Source organism: Fringilla coelebs (genome assembly GCF_963513975.1).
Source record: "Fringilla coelebs genome assembly, chromosome: 12".
Lineage (NCBI taxonomy): Eukaryota > Metazoa > Chordata > Aves > Passeriformes > Fringillidae > Fringilla > Fringilla coelebs.
Genome location: NC_140038.1, coordinates 15,154,832 through 15,171,446, shown reverse-complemented (window position 1 = coordinate 15,171,446; position 16,615 = coordinate 15,154,832). Strand labels below are relative to the sequence as shown.

The 16,615-nt window shown below is 47.7% G+C and overlaps 1 protein-coding gene across 3 annotated transcripts in view; it reads right to left on the bottom strand.

Annotated features, from left to right (window-relative positions):
- Positions 1-1,008: 1,008 nt before the first annotated feature.
- Positions 1,009-16,615, bottom strand: part of NTRK3 (neurotrophic receptor tyrosine kinase 3) — a gene marked incomplete at both ends in the record, with an annotated part of 200,202 nt that continues 184,595 nt past the window's right edge. For all 3 annotated transcript variants that reach the window (XM_084213965.1, XM_084213964.1, XM_084213966.1), the window contains 2 exons: positions 1,009-1,194; positions 4,064-4,222. In XM_084213965.1, the coding sequence (XP_084070091.1) occupies positions 1,009-1,194; positions 4,064-4,222 (345 nt within the window). The remainder of the gene's footprint in view (positions 1,195-4,063; positions 4,223-16,615) is intronic.

Below are 16,615 nucleotides of genomic sequence, written 5' to 3'. Positions count from 1 at the left end.
ACACACTGGAGTGGGCTGGGGATGATTCAGGACCGGGTCCCCAGGACCCCCCCTCGACTCCCAGGCACAGCTGCTTTGGTCCTGCTGCTCTCCCAGCACAGGCAGAGGGCTGGGGCAGAGGAGGGCTGGGGCAGGAGCCTGCAGCCTGCGGGAGGGCAGCTGCTCCCCGGCGTGTTTTACCCGGTGTGTGTTTTACCCGTAGGTGCCACAATCCTTTGACTGTGTGTTCAAAAGCCTTGAGTCTATACATTTAAGAATCAGCAAATTAGAAAAATTGTCCTGAAATGTTGGAGGGAGGAAAAAGGCAGGAAGGCAGAAAGGGATGAGGAGGGACTAAGAGGAAGGGGTTGGTAAAAGAGAGTTCATCCAGGGGCACTGCCCTGGCTTTGTGCCCATCACCTGCGGGCTGGCAAGGAGGGAGGGAGGCAAGGACGAAAAGGGAGGACTGATTTCACACATTCAGTGCATATCATACAACCAGGGCAAGGCTTTCTTCCTGCAGCTCCTACCCAGGATGGCATCGCTGCCACAGCCAGTCTAGAGCCCTGCCCAGCTGCCCGAACCATACTCACAGCAGGGTTACATTTCACTGCTTGATTGCTCGGGGAAAAGATACCTTCTCCTTTCTTTTTTTTTTTTTTTTTAATTATATATATATTTTTAAGTACTTTTTGTCCCTTTTCTGTTTCTTTTTTTTTTTTTTTTTTAATATATAGTCTCACAATTTTCTGTAACAGCAGCTTCTTTCTGTATTGGTGTGGAAGTTATATAGAGAGAGATATCTGTAAATATATATAAGCCAAACTGCTTTACAGGTTGTTGTTCTGTGGGATTTTTGTTGGTTTGCTTTTTGTTTTGCTTTTTTTTGTTTTCAGTGTTGTATGTGTAGCAGGCACTTGAGTTTATATGAAGATGTTTGCTTGGGAGCTGAGGGGAAAAGGGCTTGGGAGGGGGAGAGGGAAGGAAGGACAGGAGGAAGGAGCAGGGACTTCCAACAAGTGGCCACTGCTAGCCAAGGATGTCCAGGTAGATTGGTGTGGCCTTGCCCAGAGCATGGAGGATCTTGTAGATCTCCTTGATGTTGAGCCTTTGCTGAGGTTCCCTCTGCCAGCAGCCCAACATGATGTCGTAAACCTCCTTGGGGCAGACTCGGGGCCTCTCCAAAACTCGGCCTTGGGTAATGCACTCAATGACCTGAAAGAAAGAAAGAAAAGAAAACACTGAACACCAGCTGGGCAGTTTATGGAGGATGTCCTGTTCCTGATAGTGCTTGGCTGATGTGGCACCATTTAGTGAATGGGAGCATTGAGAAGACAAATCTCAGATCTGCACATCCTCAATGATCACCTGTTTGTTGCTAATGATGATTTTACCATGAAGAGTTTGTCTCCAGCTGTAGTTTTTCAGATCTCAAAAACCTTCCCTGTTTAACACCTACCTACCTCAATGCACAAAGAGGAGGTCACAAGCAAGTGAAATAGGTTTTAATTTTTGATGTCAGTTTTTCCTGCTAAATGAAGAAGGAAAAAAAAGTCGTAAAATCCCCAAAGTACAGCAATATTTTGCACAGCTGAAATGATATTTTTCTTGTCTGAAAACCAAGAGTCCGTTCCATTGCAAAGCCCAGGAGAGGTTTACGAGGAAGAGTTCAGAGCATCTTTTCCTACATATTTCTCCTCTTTCTGACACAGAAAAGCAACAAAAAGAATGAAATTTCATGTCAAATCACATCTGTGAAGGAGAAAAAAAATTTACAGCGCTATCACTCTGTTCTGGGTCAGCTCGGTGCTGCTAATGAGAAAAATGTGAGGTCCTGGATAACAGTAAAGTCTCTTCAGAGGGATGCCATTGGAAAGGACTCCCCTAAGGGTCTCTTTGTGTATTGTTTACTGGAGGAATGAATGAAAAGGAAAGGGAAATGTGAGTTTCCAGTGAGCTGCTATTACTGCCTGGCCTCCTTGCTTGGGGTTGATGAGTCCCAGCATTGCAGCATGTGAGCAGCCTGCCACGCTCTGCAGATAAACACCAGTCCCAGGCAGTGTGTGGAGGGAAGCCACCCAGCAAGAGGTGTTTGGAGTTTATCATTTGTGCATAGTAATGGTCCCACCACGCAGCTCAAGGGATACTTATCACTGTGCTGATTGCATATAAATACAGAGGGGAGAGATTAGGACCAGCTGAAAGCAAGGAGAGCGAGGCACAGCATGAAGAGAAGCCTGCATTGCCACAGAGCTGCTGGATGCTCACTGTGGGGAGGGGGTGAGTTATGGTTCCTGCCAAGACTTCCCAGACATGCACAGGAGCCCTGTGCTGGGCTCTTTCTCTCCAGGGCAAAGGAAAGGCATAGAGAGAAGTTCATGGACTGGCTGAGTGGTGCCCTGCCTCATCCCTCTGCTCAGAGAGGGTTTTTCCCAGGCTTGGAAAAACCTGCTGAAAATGCTGTGGGGGTATGAGGCTACGCAGGTGGCACAGGAGGGAGTGGGCATCCCAGCCTTGCCAATGCCAACACCCAGCAGGGGCAATGCTTGGCCAGCCTGGTGCTCGCTCCTGGTCCAGTCCTGGCAGCCAGGAGCTGAGCACAGGCTCATTGCCCCGTCCCTCCATGGGCTCTGCCTCTCCGTGGGGCTCTGGCACTGCATCTGGACTGCCACAGGGCCTTGCTCTGATGCCACAGTATCCAGGAGCTGGTGGAGGTGTCAGTCCTCTCCAGCCACATAGGTTCTGACCATCCCTCCACAAACTGTGAAAAATGAGACTGATGGGAGCTAATGCGGCTCCCTCCCACAGGAGCATTCCGCCAGGATACCGTGGTCAGCAGGCAGAAAGAAGTGGATACACCAACAGGTCAGGGAAGGATCATATTTTATCCCAGGGATGGTAGCAGACCAATACACCCTCAAGATTAAGAGTGGCTGTTTTCAGCCCTACTCCCCTGCAAAGGAAACTGAGTCAGAATGAATGGGCAAAGCTGAGCTGTCACACTCCAGCGTGCCTGTTGCCCGTGTTCAAGCTCCATGCTCTCATTTGTGTGTGTTTGTATTTGCCCTCACAGGGACATGCAAGAGCAGCTCATTAAGTAGCGTGACAAATAACTTGTGTCGCTGTCGATTCCATTGTTTGTGCCTCTAAAATGTTTGCGTGTGCTGCTTTGGGATGTACAGTCAGGCCCCATTGAGCACACGAATGGGCAAGCATTAGAGCTGTAAAGCAACACCTTGGATTTGCCATCTCTGCAACTCACTTAATTAAGGGATCTGTATCCAGAAAGCAGAAAATGCACATTTTTCATTACAAAAGGTGAAATTTCTGAAATCCATTAGATACACAGTAGGATAAAAATGTTCAAGGTTCCCACACACGGCTATGTCAAAGCATCTTTTTCCTCTTCTATAATACCTCCTGCTATTCCAAGCAAAAATCTTCCCATGCATTTCTGCTGATGTGCCTCAAACCTCAGCAGTGCCACCCTGCTAATCCCAGCCAGCCTTCCCTCAACATTTTTACGGGGAAGCCCTGTCCTGGTGGGCTGCAACTTTTGCTAGTCAAAGAAATAACAAGGGCAAACAAGCTCCATGGGTTCCACCCTCAGTGAACTGGAGCAAACCATATTATAGATATCCCAATGGCAAAAACCCCAGGGAAATGTGCCACATGAGATATACCAGGCTTAAAACAATTTCTCACAAACTGGAGCCTGCAGTGATCTTTAGCATCAAAAGGAGAAACCAGAGAAATTCAAGGCATGACTTAGATCCCAGCAGTCATCTGGGTATTCCCAGTTCTGGCAGCACCCCAAGAGTTTATAAGATATGAAAGATATGTCAGGAACTTAACAGTGAGGGGCTGAGGATTAGCCAGCACATGGCTTTGGCACAGCTCTTTGATTCCTGCAGGCCTCAGTTTTCCCAGCTCTTAAACTGAGATAATGACACTTATCCTATGGCTTCACCATGGGAGTGCCAAGGAGGGGACCATCCATGCACAAATTTCATTGCAAACAACCTGGAAAGGAGAGACAGCAAAAAATACAGTTTTCAGCTGAGGTGTGTCAGCACTGTTGTACCTCTGTGTTTGAGAGCTGGAACCAGGGCTGCTTCCCATATGTGAAAATCTCCCAGAGGATCACCCCGAAGCTCCAGACATCGCTCTCTGTGGTGAATTTCCTGTACATGATGCTCTCTGGAGGCATCCAGCGGATAGGCAGCATGGTGTGTCCTCCAACCTGGGTGAGGACAAAGGCACAGGGAAATCTCAGAGGTGAGATAGAATTAGATCATTGAGTCAAGCTCCTGGGCCTATGCAGGATTACCCCAATAATCACAAAGATGTTCCTGAGAGCATTGTCCAAACGCTCCTTGAGCTCTGCCAGGCTTGGAGCTGTGAGCACTTCCCTCTGGAGCCTGTTCTGGTGCCTGAGCACCCCTTGTCATGTCAGCTGTGACATGATGTGCACAAAATCAGGGCCTCTCTGTGAACTACAGCACCAAGGAGCTGTTCCAAAAAGCTGGGCTGGCTCCTGCCCCCCCACCACTCATGGGTTTACCCACCAGTCCCACCTGGTTAGCTTGATGCATAGGGAGTGAAATGCATCAAGATGAATTACATCCTCTCCACCCAAAATGGGCTGGTAAGGCAATCAAATGCAAAATGCCAAGAACATACGCCAGCCCCACAGTCTGGTGAACCTGGACACTGAGCAAGAATGGTCAGCAAAGCATTCCAGGGCCTCAGCACTCCGAGGCACCCAGCAGAGATACAGCAGGAGGGCTGTCCCTCTTCAGGAAGGTTTTCTAAAAGCCATGCACAGGCATCTGTGCACCACCTCATTGCAGGAAAGGTTTTGTGCTCACAAAACTGTGCTACAGGCCTTTTCAGAGACTGTTTTCCATATGTAAATAACTGCAGGACCACCCTGCAAATGTGGTCTGTAGGTAAAGAACAGGCTCTTACAGGCAGGGATATGCCCATCACTTAATGGAGCAGGGAAAGCCAGCCCCTTTGGAGAGTTTGGAATTGGGTGTATAAAACTGGGGTATGCCCAGCCAGGGAAAGGCAGTTCCTCAGGTAAGAGCCAGCCCTCCTGTAAGGCACATGAATCCAGGAGGCTCGCAGGATACATGCAAACAGTTCCAAAGTAGATGGATTTACCTTCAGATTCACTAGAGATTCCTAAACAAGTTTCTCTGAGCAGGACAAGTTTTTCTCTGTGCTGTCTTTCTGCACAAGAAGCTCCATCTGTGGGGAAACAGCTAATTGCTATGGCCAACCAGTGCTGGAAGCAGCAGGGCTGCAAATCTCCACACTTTTTTCTGCTGAGGGTAAAGTGTCCGAGGCTTTAGCAGTGATGAGAAAAGTGCTTTTGTGGAGCTGCTTGGAAGATGCTTGTCTCATTAGGGACACCAAAAAAGCAATGCTAATAACTTTGTAGCACTGCAGCTGAATCAAACAGGCAGAAATCTTCCTGGTCCTACGAAGGATGGGGGGAGACAGTGCCTGCTGTCTGGGATTCCAGAATATGTGTGCCAATTCCAAGTAATGAGATTGTTGTGCTCGCTCGGATGAAAACATTTCTTCTACAAACAAAAGCTCTCCTCTGAGCTGCCAGTTTTTCCACAGGTTTCTTTGACTGATTAAAGCAGAACTAGTGTGGGGAAGGGTCAGTACAGGGGCATTGCAGCCCTTGGAAGCAAGAGGGAGGTGTGTTGGAATAGGGTGTGAAAGGGGTAGGATGCTCAGCTCTTTCTGCATGGAGCAGTTCAGATTTCTCTGGGGTTTGGCAGAATTTAGACTCAGGCTTGCGGAGTTGTACTCAGAGGGCTGCAGACCAGCCCTTTCCCTTACTCTGAAACAGACCCTCCCTGAAAAAAAGAGGATTTTTTAAAGTCTCAGGAAGATCTTTCTTTCCTAAGTGCAGATGCTTGAGGATGGAAAGCTCATTGCAGCTCTGCACCTCCTGTTTTGAGGTGGCTTGGCTGGCGTGTTCTCAGCTTGCTGCTCTGAACTCCCAAGAATGTTCTGCTGTAATGGAAATGGAAATATGCTTTTCTTTGTTTGTTCCTTCAAAAACCTGGCTGCAAATTTAGCTCTTTCCTACATTCTCAGCTTTTACAGGTTGCTTCCCCTTCTTGCAGAGGGCTCTGAGGAAACGTTATAAGCAGAACAGGACATACATCAAACCTGATTGTTGCAAAAACTGTTTTGTGCTAATGCTTATTTTATTCTCCTTTAAGTAGCACTAACTCTTCAGTTTTCCAGCAATCTCAAAATGATTACTTGCTGAAAAGCTCTCTACGTTTGCAATATCCTGAATCTTGCAGGATCATTTGTGATTACAGGCAGTACAACACACTGAGCACAGTTAACTCCCTTTTGAAGAGGTCTCAGAGCAGTTCAGAAGGTGTGAACCAGGCCCACAGCTTACACAGACAGTATCACAGCTGCACTGCTCGAAAGGGGGGTCCTGATTTACACCACTCAAGGATCTGGCCCTGGAAACAGAGCAGAGAAGCCAGTAGAGCCATCTCAGTTCTAATACACTAAAATAAAGTCAAGGGCTTTGGTCACCTCTAGACACACCCTGGTGAAGACCTGCCAGCAAAATGACATACACAGCCAAGAGCTGTCCCAAGGATGTGACAACACAACCTTGGCTTAGCTCATAGGTCGAGGTTCAGGAACAGCCAAAGCATTCCTCCCATGTGAGGAGGCCATGTGAGACACAGCTTTTACTACAAATTAATCTGGTAATAATTAATAATCAAATTAATTTGGGGAAGAAAATTCGAGCAAGCAATGCCCAGAAATTTGTGGATCCCAAAACCCGGCCCAGCTATGCTCAGAGATGAGGTGTTCCTTGCAGAGGCATCCTTAGCATCTCAAACAGGGTGCCACATTTTTGAGAGCAAAGATTAAGCCTTGCACTTACCAGCCATAAGCAGAACAGGCATCAATTAAACTCCACCATAAACCCACTCCAATGTCTAACCCAGCACATAAGGCTGACTATTACACTTTAAAGGATTGCCTCTGACTGTCCCTTACTGCTTCCCTTGCAAACTGATTAGGATTAAAATTCCCATTTCACAGATGAGAAAACAGATGCAGGCAGGGCAGGGGAAGGCCCTGCTCTGAAGCTCTGCAGCAAATGAACACCAAGTCCTCCTGGCCTGCAGTCAGCCATACCCTGTTATTTGATGATGTAGCAAAATGATTTAGAGCTGAGCACAGAGGGATTGTGCTAGTGATGCCACAGGAAGCAGAGTGTGTCCAGGGTGACAGAAATCCTTTGCATAACGTGTAGTGATCGTGAGTTGTGTTCTGCCACTGTCGACTGGCACGTGATTCCCACAGCTACACACTTGTTTTACAGGACCAGCCATTGCCAGGAGCATAAAACCAAAATGATGCTATTAAATCAGGCTGAAAAAATGGGTGCTGTTTTCTTCTTTTGCAAAGCCAGCTTACGAGGCATAGCCTTGGCTTTGGCAAGAATCATTACCATGCCTTTAGGGAGAAGGTGAAAGTTTATTTCAGCCTCTGCTTGCTCAGAGCTGGGTCTAGCAGGCTTCAGAAATGAGTGACCGTGCAGGACTGGTGTTTGTTAAGAGCATGCTACTTCTGAGACTTCTCTAAAACAGCCATGCCCTCTTCCCACATCACCTTCTCCATTTGGGAGCTAGGGCAAGGAGAGCCCTGCTAACAGGGAGCCTCACCTTCCCCAAGGGTAAAATGTCCTGAAACAGTGGCATTACAACATCTCCCCTGGAGACACTCCGTAGCTTGGAAGAGGGCTCTGCTTGCAAGCAAATAAGACAAGTAAATCCTCTTCTGCTCCTCTCTTTAAATCCTATGATGCTGCCAAGCTTGCCCTTTTGCCTTGTTATTTTAATGCTTCACAGATCTGCAGACTGGCCTCTTTATCCCATTGCCATGGCTGTCTAGCTCTGTTTGACATTTTTAGCTAACTTTCTCTCCCTAGATCAACTCCCCATACCCACACTGACACGTTATTCCCACTGCTCTGCTCTTTCTCTTCACAATGCTATCCTGGTAATAAATAGAGCAATCAGTGCACATCCTCTGAGCAGCCAAAGTTTTCTTCCTCTCCATTTCAAGATCACAGTATCACCTACTCAATTCCATCCCTTTCCAGTGGATGCTCCCAGGGGCATGACCTGGTCCACAGCCCTGTGTTTCTGATACTCCAGGGCACCTGGCCCCTGCTCTGAAGCCTCATTACGCATCCAAACCCTTGGACTTGCAAGATATCCAGCCCCTCCCTCTGAGCAGCTTATTGCTGGATTAGATATGAACCTCAGGGAGCTGGGGGAGGTTCATGAAAGGCCAGCATTAATGGCCATTAGGGAGAGAGATAATTACTTAATGCTAGTACAGCACTTGGAGGATGTAAAGCTATATAAGTGCTATGTACATGTAGTATTATAAGGCTTGAGGTTTGTCTGCTACCAAGGAAAGCTGGTGTCTGGGGGAAAAGTTCTCCTTGTCCCAGCTTTCTGAATGACATCCAGCTGATTAGGAAAGGAAAAGATGACATGTTATCCCCTGGTGAGTCTGACAGTACAGCAGCAGGTAGTGGAGCAGCAGTGTTCAGCAAAGACTGTGCAATAAATCCACAGTTTGGGCCACCAGCAGAGATAACCTGGAAATCAAAACCAGAGTAGGGCTGAAAAACCCTCATGCAAATTTAGGGCTGGTGGGAATACAGACACTAGCACATTAAAGGCAGCTTTTGGTAGGAAGCACTGTTTTCCCCCTTCCCAGCTCACATATCAGGGCTGTAGTCCAAAGCAGCATTCAAAGGGGAACTACTGAGCCATCTTTTCTACACCTACAGCTGGAAGGCACCTCCATGGATCTCAGCTCAGAATGGGATTTGTCTCCAGCATGCTCTTAGCCTGTGTCTTATTTTTGTTTTTGTGCAGTTTCCTTTGCAATGTTGAAATAAAAACCAAACCAACCAACCAACCAAACAAAGCAAAGAAACAAACAAACAAAAAAAAAAAAAAAAATAAAACAACAAACAGTGCTTTTGTGTTCCTTGGTCATTTGACATTTGCTTTCCAAGGTCATTTGACACCTTTCCTCCTGCTTCCTGCACTTGATGGAGTCTCTGCTCCTGCCTAGGGGAGATCACAAGAACCACTGTAGGTGTCTTTGCATTGTGCAGCATTATTTGAACTTCCCATTTTTGCGCAGGAAGCAGAGACATTTGAGTTTGTACAGGATCACATAGCAGTAGTGGAGACCTTGGCACCATTCCTCTCCAGGAAATTCCACTCAGCCTACTGATAAGACACACATTTTCTGATTGCCATCTCTGTTCCTGCTGCTGTAGGTAGGGGTGACCTGGGATCTTCTTTCCCTGCAGGCCTGGATGCCATCCCAGCCTGGACCACACCAAATCTTATGTCCTTTAGAGCTCAGGTGATGCAGCTCTGAGCCTTCCCCAGCAGGCAGCTGTAAGTCCCCATCAGGACATGCTGATTCCTGCTGCAGGCAGGATGTGCTGCTAATTCGGCAGCTCTGGACAGCCTTGTATGAATAAGAGCCACAGGTGGCTCTCAGGGTCATCTGAGAGGATGTAAGGGCAAAAAAAAAAAAAGTAATGAAAGCAAGAAGGAGGAAAAGCTGCTCTGTTTGGCCAAGTTGAGCTCTTGGAGAACAACAAACAAAACTGCTGTAGATTGCGCCTTTGTGAGTCAATGTTTGTCAGTTCAGGTTGGGGCACAAGGAGATGACTTTTCAGGGTGATGCAAAGAGCAGCACATGCTGCTGGCTGGGGATCCAGGAGAATACACTCCTTCCTTGCCTTCAGCCTGGAACCAGCTGCATAGAGAAATTTTTCAGATGTTCCAGATTTTTGCCTCTGTGAGTCCTGACAGATTCCTGGGCACCTTTTACAAAGCAGAGGGATTAACTCTGACATGCCAGACAGAGCTGAGCTTTGCTGAACCTTAGCTGTCCCCACTTCATGGTTTCAACTGTCACCTTAGTAGGCTTTTAAGTACCCAAGTTTAGATCAGAGGTTGCAGAATTTAACTGCAAATTATGGCTGGATGTGATTCCCAAGTGTTTTATCTGTAATTTCCTTTCAGCTTATCCAGGAAGAAAGGTCCTAGCTGTATCTGAGACTTCACCATTGCCAGAATTACCTCGGCCTCCAAAAATCCCCAAGGTGCTCTCCTAATGGAAAGGCATGGTGTGCTGTGGCTGCACCAGCCCATGGGCTGAGCCTCCTCTAAGTGACTCAAAAGCCATCATAGCCCTGTCCTTGCCTTCACCCCTTGGTCTCTGCAGTCACTGCTGTCACAGCCCGTGCTGAAAGGGAGATTAAACAGTCAGCAGACAACACAAAGCTTCCATCAAACTTCTCAACTGACTTGGCTGTGTCCTCAGCACGCTCCACTCTCTGGGAACAGCAGATGTGATCCTCTCACAGCTCTCACTGGCTGCACCAACCACCTCCTGCACTGCAGGCTGCGGCAGCACCACAGCAAAAGGCTGCCTGCCTGCCTCCCTGCCTGCCAGCAACCAAAGACATCTCACAGCAGTTTTCTAGGGATTTTTGAGATGTACAGAATGCACAAAGCAACCTGGAGCTGTTCCTCTCACTTGCATGGAGCTGTGCTGGCTGTCCCAGTCGTGCCCAAGGAAAGGAACATGCTGGTTGCCTGCTGCTAGGGGTGAGAAGGTTGGATTTACCCAGAGAGAACATGGGAAAAGGAACCAAATGTCCCTGCCACGAAGTGATGTAAGGAGCCAGATGGACTTGTTCAGGAGCAGGAAACACTGACCAGGCAGGGTTAATGTGAAACTGGGAAAGGGGTGAGAGCTTCCTGCTGTCAGTAGGACTGTTTGGCAAGGGACTGTTTGTTCCCCCTAGATGCACATACTGTGTTTAAACATGAGTCTAAAAATAAAACCTGCCATTGACATTGTTTTTCCTTACTTCATTTAACAATCTAGTTGCTTTATGACCTGTAATTCTGAATCACGTTGAATCAAGCAGTGTAATTTGCAAGCAGGGACAGCAACCTTTCCCCCCCTACCCCTCATCTCTGCTCCACTGAGTGTATTTTAATCCCACGGTTTTCAGCATTCCTAATGAGCCATTAACAAGCTGCCAATTACTTATGCAAATGAGGGAGGGCAGACATGGAGGGGTGGCTGCAGCTAGAGGTAAATTCTTCTACCTCAAAATGGTCTGAGATAAATCACTGCTGCTCTAAGAGCTGCCTGTGCCCAAGAGTCCTCTCAGCTATGTTATCTACTGTCTAAAAATGCCAGAGGTAATGCAGAAGATGGTTAAGACAAGGGAAACAGAGGAGAAATTGCACATATATTTTTAATTATGTTTGCCAATAATCTGCTTGGTGTGCACCTTACTACAACTCACTCTTCACCTTTTCTTCCCAAAACTCAAAGCAGCTGCACACACTGCATGGAAACACCTGCACAATCAGCCTGCAGAGGAATGGCCAGTTCCAAGTTCATCTGAGTAAGAGCCCCAGAAGCCACGATCTCCAACACCAGGATATGAACTGTGAGAAACCCCACCCTTGCCTTATTCAGCCGGGGAGCTCTGGGAGCAGAGGAGCTGCAGTTTGTAAAACCTGCAGTAAAGAGGTCAGCAAGGGCACCACCAGCTCCTAGCAGGTCCTGAGCCCTTCTCATAAAGGTTGCTGCCAGAGCCTTCCCAGGTGGAGGAGAGGTGACCAAACTGATTCTCTGGGCCACCTACTGAGAGCTTCTGGTGGCCTAGAATGACACAGCCCCACACTGGGAAGTGCTGGGGGAGGATTCTCTGGTCAGCTCCCCGGGAGATCCTGGAGTTCCCTGCTCAGCTGTGGGTGGGGATGGGGCAGCTGTGAACCTGTGTGTGCCAGTGGTGGCCTCTGAAGTCCTCTGCATCACAGACACAAAATGATGGGCACACATCACAGCCAGTCAAAAGCGACCTTTCTTATGGTCACTGCCCAGATAGCACCTGGGGCTGGGAATGCCACCAAATCTATTCAAACTACAGCCTCCAGATAGTTTGTCAGGCACCTCACAGATTTACCAGTTGTCTCCACAAGGCTGGAGACTCATCAGAACACACAGAACAGGACAGGCCTGCTGAGACAATGCAGCTCTCTGCTGGGTCCAGCTTTAAGGGGGATCTGGAGCCTGCAAAGACTGCTTGTGCCAACAGAAGCTGTCCAGGAATGATCTGCATTATCATTTCCCTGGTAATGCTACAAAAGGTGTTTAATAGCTCGAAAGCTAATTGGATAGAAGTCAAGTTAAACCATCATGATGCAAGGAACACATCCATCAGGATTCCGTTCTTTTGGCAATGCAGAGAATGAAAATCAACGCAGTTTCTGGATTTGGGAAGGAGGAAAAATATTTGCCCAATAAATCTCAACCTGGTGGTATAAAAGCCAAGTCTGAAAATGGCCTGAGAAATGTAGCTTAGGAAATAGCAGCAATAAAGAACCTGCATGTGTGATCACTCCATGCTGAAATGCTTTCAGATGGGTATCTCATCATCTCCCTTCCATCTCTGTCCTGCCAGTGCCTCCCCTCTGGGTAACCAATAACTCATCTTTGTCTGCAGCCAAAGCCATTCCTGACTGAGGACTACACAAGATGCAGATAAGGCTCCATTACTTCTGGGTACTGGATAATCAGTTCAACTGCCTTAGCATTAATCATGATAATATTCAAAATTCATTAGGCGAGATTGTTTGGAAATCTATTTCTTGTTAATGTCAGATTCGCTGAGCATCGGCCTGGCAGCATGCAGACAGAAAACTGATACAAGCCAGGGCATGCCACCTCTCTATGGAAGCATTCCCTTTTTTTACGTGTAGCTAAGTCTGTGATGTGGCAGCTCCAGCCTGGTTTGTGTTTTGTGAATCTTGTCAAGAGCAGTAGAACACCATGAGCACACCATGCTGCCACTTTGTTGATCAATGGACAGCTGCAAAAATACATAGCTGCATACATAGTGTACAATTAATAATATATATACAACGTATACCACGGAGTATTTAACGGGGAAGGCTAGATCTGCACCCACAAATCTTAATGACTTTGTATCTAAAACCTGGACAAGCAACCCAGAAACATCTATGTACAAGCATGGTATGGAGGTACAAAAATAGAAAGTATTTTAAAAATTAAAAACTGTTCTTTGCTTGCCTGAAAACTTACAGCACTTTAGATTAAGCATGGGGCATAACTGCTTTACCAAGATGAAAATCTTTCAGAAATAAAATAGCTGGATCTTTTTTTGTGGCCAGTTTTGTGTACCAGTTGAGGATTCCTCAACAGTGCACTTCCTAATGGTCTATTTGGCCCGTTTAGGCATTTTGGGTATAATTGCTTTCCCTCAGGTGTGGGTTCTCACCCTCTAGTTGAACAGTGGTTTCTCAGCAGGGAAACATCACAGAAATACAGACCAATGTCAGAAGATACATAGGCTTTCTCTCCTAATGAAGGCAGTGCAGGCACAGATGGCATCTCAGATAAACAGGCTGAAAGCTGTGTTAGAATAAAGAGCTCATCATCGGAGGCTGCAGTGTCACACCTACTAATGATGTGATTAAACCCATCAGTGCCGGTGGGAAAGCTGTGCCAGCTCTGGCACTGCTGAATGAAACGCTGCATTTCACAGCAGGGCAAACCCCAGCCTGCACTCCCCACCCTCCATCAGTCAGAGCACTCCAGAGACACACTGGGGATAGGGATGCTCTTGGCTAAACTTCCTGAGACCTAAACTAGGGGAAGTTGCCATGGACATCTCCTTTCTCTGCCTGCCTCAAGCATCCCTGCCCAAAACTGGTGTGGCAAGCAGGGGAGAGGCTGCAGATGGTGACAACAGCCCAAAAGGGACAGGCACGGGAGAGGACAGTGACAACACCTCAGCACTGCTGTCATGGGGGAGCAGCAGTGGCACCAGGAAGGGGAATAAATAAAATGTGATGTGCAGATGGTGAGGCTGGGGTTGGGCTGCAGGATTCTGCTGGAAAAAAGCTAAATGTTAAAAATTCGAAGGAATCAAGCTTTGCATTCTCTTCTCTATTTTTCCAGCTAAGACTTTTTGTACATTGAAGTTCCCTCCATTCTCTACCAAGTTGTCTGGATGCCCTTGAGTAGGACAGAGCTGCTGCAGTCCCATGCATTTCAACCACCGTGTTAAAATTCTTCCTCCCTACTTTATTTAGCCAGGAGCATAAATAAATAAGCAAACCCACAAACACAGGAACCTGGCTCCCAGATGCCATTAGAACCCTCGAGCACTAAGTGGCCATCACAGATATCACCAGTTGCCTTCTGCTCCCCTTCCTGCAGCCAGCCAGACCCTCCACCCCAACCAGCCCCTCTGGGGCCATTGCACAAACCCTGCACCCAGTAGGACACATCTGCCTGGTGTTGCCCTAATATAGGACTGCTCCAAGACAGCCAGCTCTCCAAAGAGGCCAGCTCTCCTAGAAGAGTCTCTAGCCACCAGCTCTCCATTAGGGTTAGCCACAAGCGGAAGGACGGAAGGAGAAAGTGAGTCTAAAAAACCGCTAATGTTCTGCAGTGTCAGAAAGGATGGATGACCCCTGCAGGCATATGCTGAGCAGACAGGACAGCCCTCAATTATGTCACTGCTGGAGCATTTACTTCAAGGATAAACGTGACTACAGATGCTGGGTTTAAAGCCGTGGCTGCTTTCCCTCCTCTGGAAAATCCCCTCTAGTCCAGGAGCGTTAGGGGTGTGTGTGCTCCGTGCCCCCACAATGACACACACCTGCCTAGGAAAAGGCTTTACAGGGGGAGAGTAGAGCTGAAAAAAAACCCCATTAAATTTCATTCTTCTCCCTTTCCTTTGTGAGAGCAGGCCCTAAAGGATTTGCTAAGGTATTGATGGGTGCCAATCCATATAACCCAGTGAACAACCCACAGCCTCCCTCAGGAAATCACGAACAAATCTTGCCTACACGACGGAAATTTCCTGCTTGCCACGCTGATTTTCCCCACTCATCCTCACCACATTATCCCTGTGCTAGCTTCTATACACTTCTCTCAACATTTCTAACCTTCAAGCTCCCAGCTTTGTAAATATTTGCAATCAGGTAGCACATCTCCCCACTCTGGTCATCCTTCAGACAAATTATTTACATACAGCCCTTTCTATCCTTGGTAATCAATGGCTTCATGCTGTCTTTGTTTCTCCCTCACCTCTTCAGAAGCTGTTGACTGTATGGATGCTCTTTGTGAGGATGAATTGGGGACATGTGACTATGTAATAAAAGAGTATTTAAATAATCATTGTTGTAGAGACATACACTTTGCTCTTTAACTTGGGTTCTTTACATGGAAGGGCTTCAGAACAGCATTTGTTTCACTGTCTCACTGAAAGCCAGAAATTCTAGGGAGCTGCCACTGAAAAGAGACTGTGCTTGGCCTGAAGAGGACATGGTTTAAAAAGACAGAATGCAATGTGGCCTGGGGCAGGCACAATCTCACTCTACAGCACTACTTGCTGTGTATTGATCAGAGTGGGCTTGCTGCTTTATTAGCCACTCAAGAGATGCAATGAGCTGCCACTGGAATTTGTGCTTGATGATCAAAGGCATTTGTCATCCTTCCAAATGCTCTGTGAGTAGGTGTTTGATTTGGGTGCAGGTAAGAAATGGAGGAGAGCAATCTGGAGCAAGGGACATTGTCCTGATCCACTGCAGCATCCTCCGTGGCTCCATGGACACCATCCCACGGCGTGGTCAGGGACATGGACAGGGTCTCAGGCTCAGCAGAGTCCTTCTCACTGGCAAAGCTGTCCCTGGTGACATGTGAAGAGCCCTTTGCCTTCCAGTTGCCTGGCACACTGATCTCCCTCACAGCCCTCCTTTCTGTTTTGGCTTTCCTGCATTTCCTAGACAAACTACTCTGGAGTTTTATTTCTCCCTTTCTCTGACATGTACAGGTGGCCTTGCTACCCTCTCACTGCACCTCCTCCAGCTTGAATTTTAAACTATTTAACAGCTTTAAATGCACCTAATGAGGCTTCAGCCTGCACTTTGCTGCCATCCCTCTGCTTCTCTGGCACCAGGAGGAAGAGTGGTGTGGAAGCCTATCACAGACTTCCCTGCGTTGGAGGTCTAATTACACAGTAACTGGTGACCTCGTAAGTACAGGGTAATCTGCTGTGTAATACCAGGGTAAATGATCCCAGCACTCCTGTCTTTTCCACTGCAGCCTTCTGCAGAGATGGAAATACAGCCAGTTAAATGGTAATTAATCTTTGAACCATCTGACACTCGCCCAGGGCAGTGAGGAATAACCAGCAGAAGCCCACTCTGCAGGACAAGGCACTCAGGAGCCACTGCTCTGAGAGTGTCCAGTGTCACCTGGCCAAAGCAGGGACTACCTTGTCACCTGGCCTCCCTGGGAGCCAGCTGCCAGAGGCAGTGGGAAGAGGCTGCTTTCTTGGGGCTGGATGCAGCTGTGTCCTGCCTGTCAGGCAGCAGTTATTTGGAGAGACACATCCAGAATCATCTGCACCAGGGACGTGTGGATGCCCGAGTGGAACAGGCACCTGTGCTGTCAGTGGAAGCTG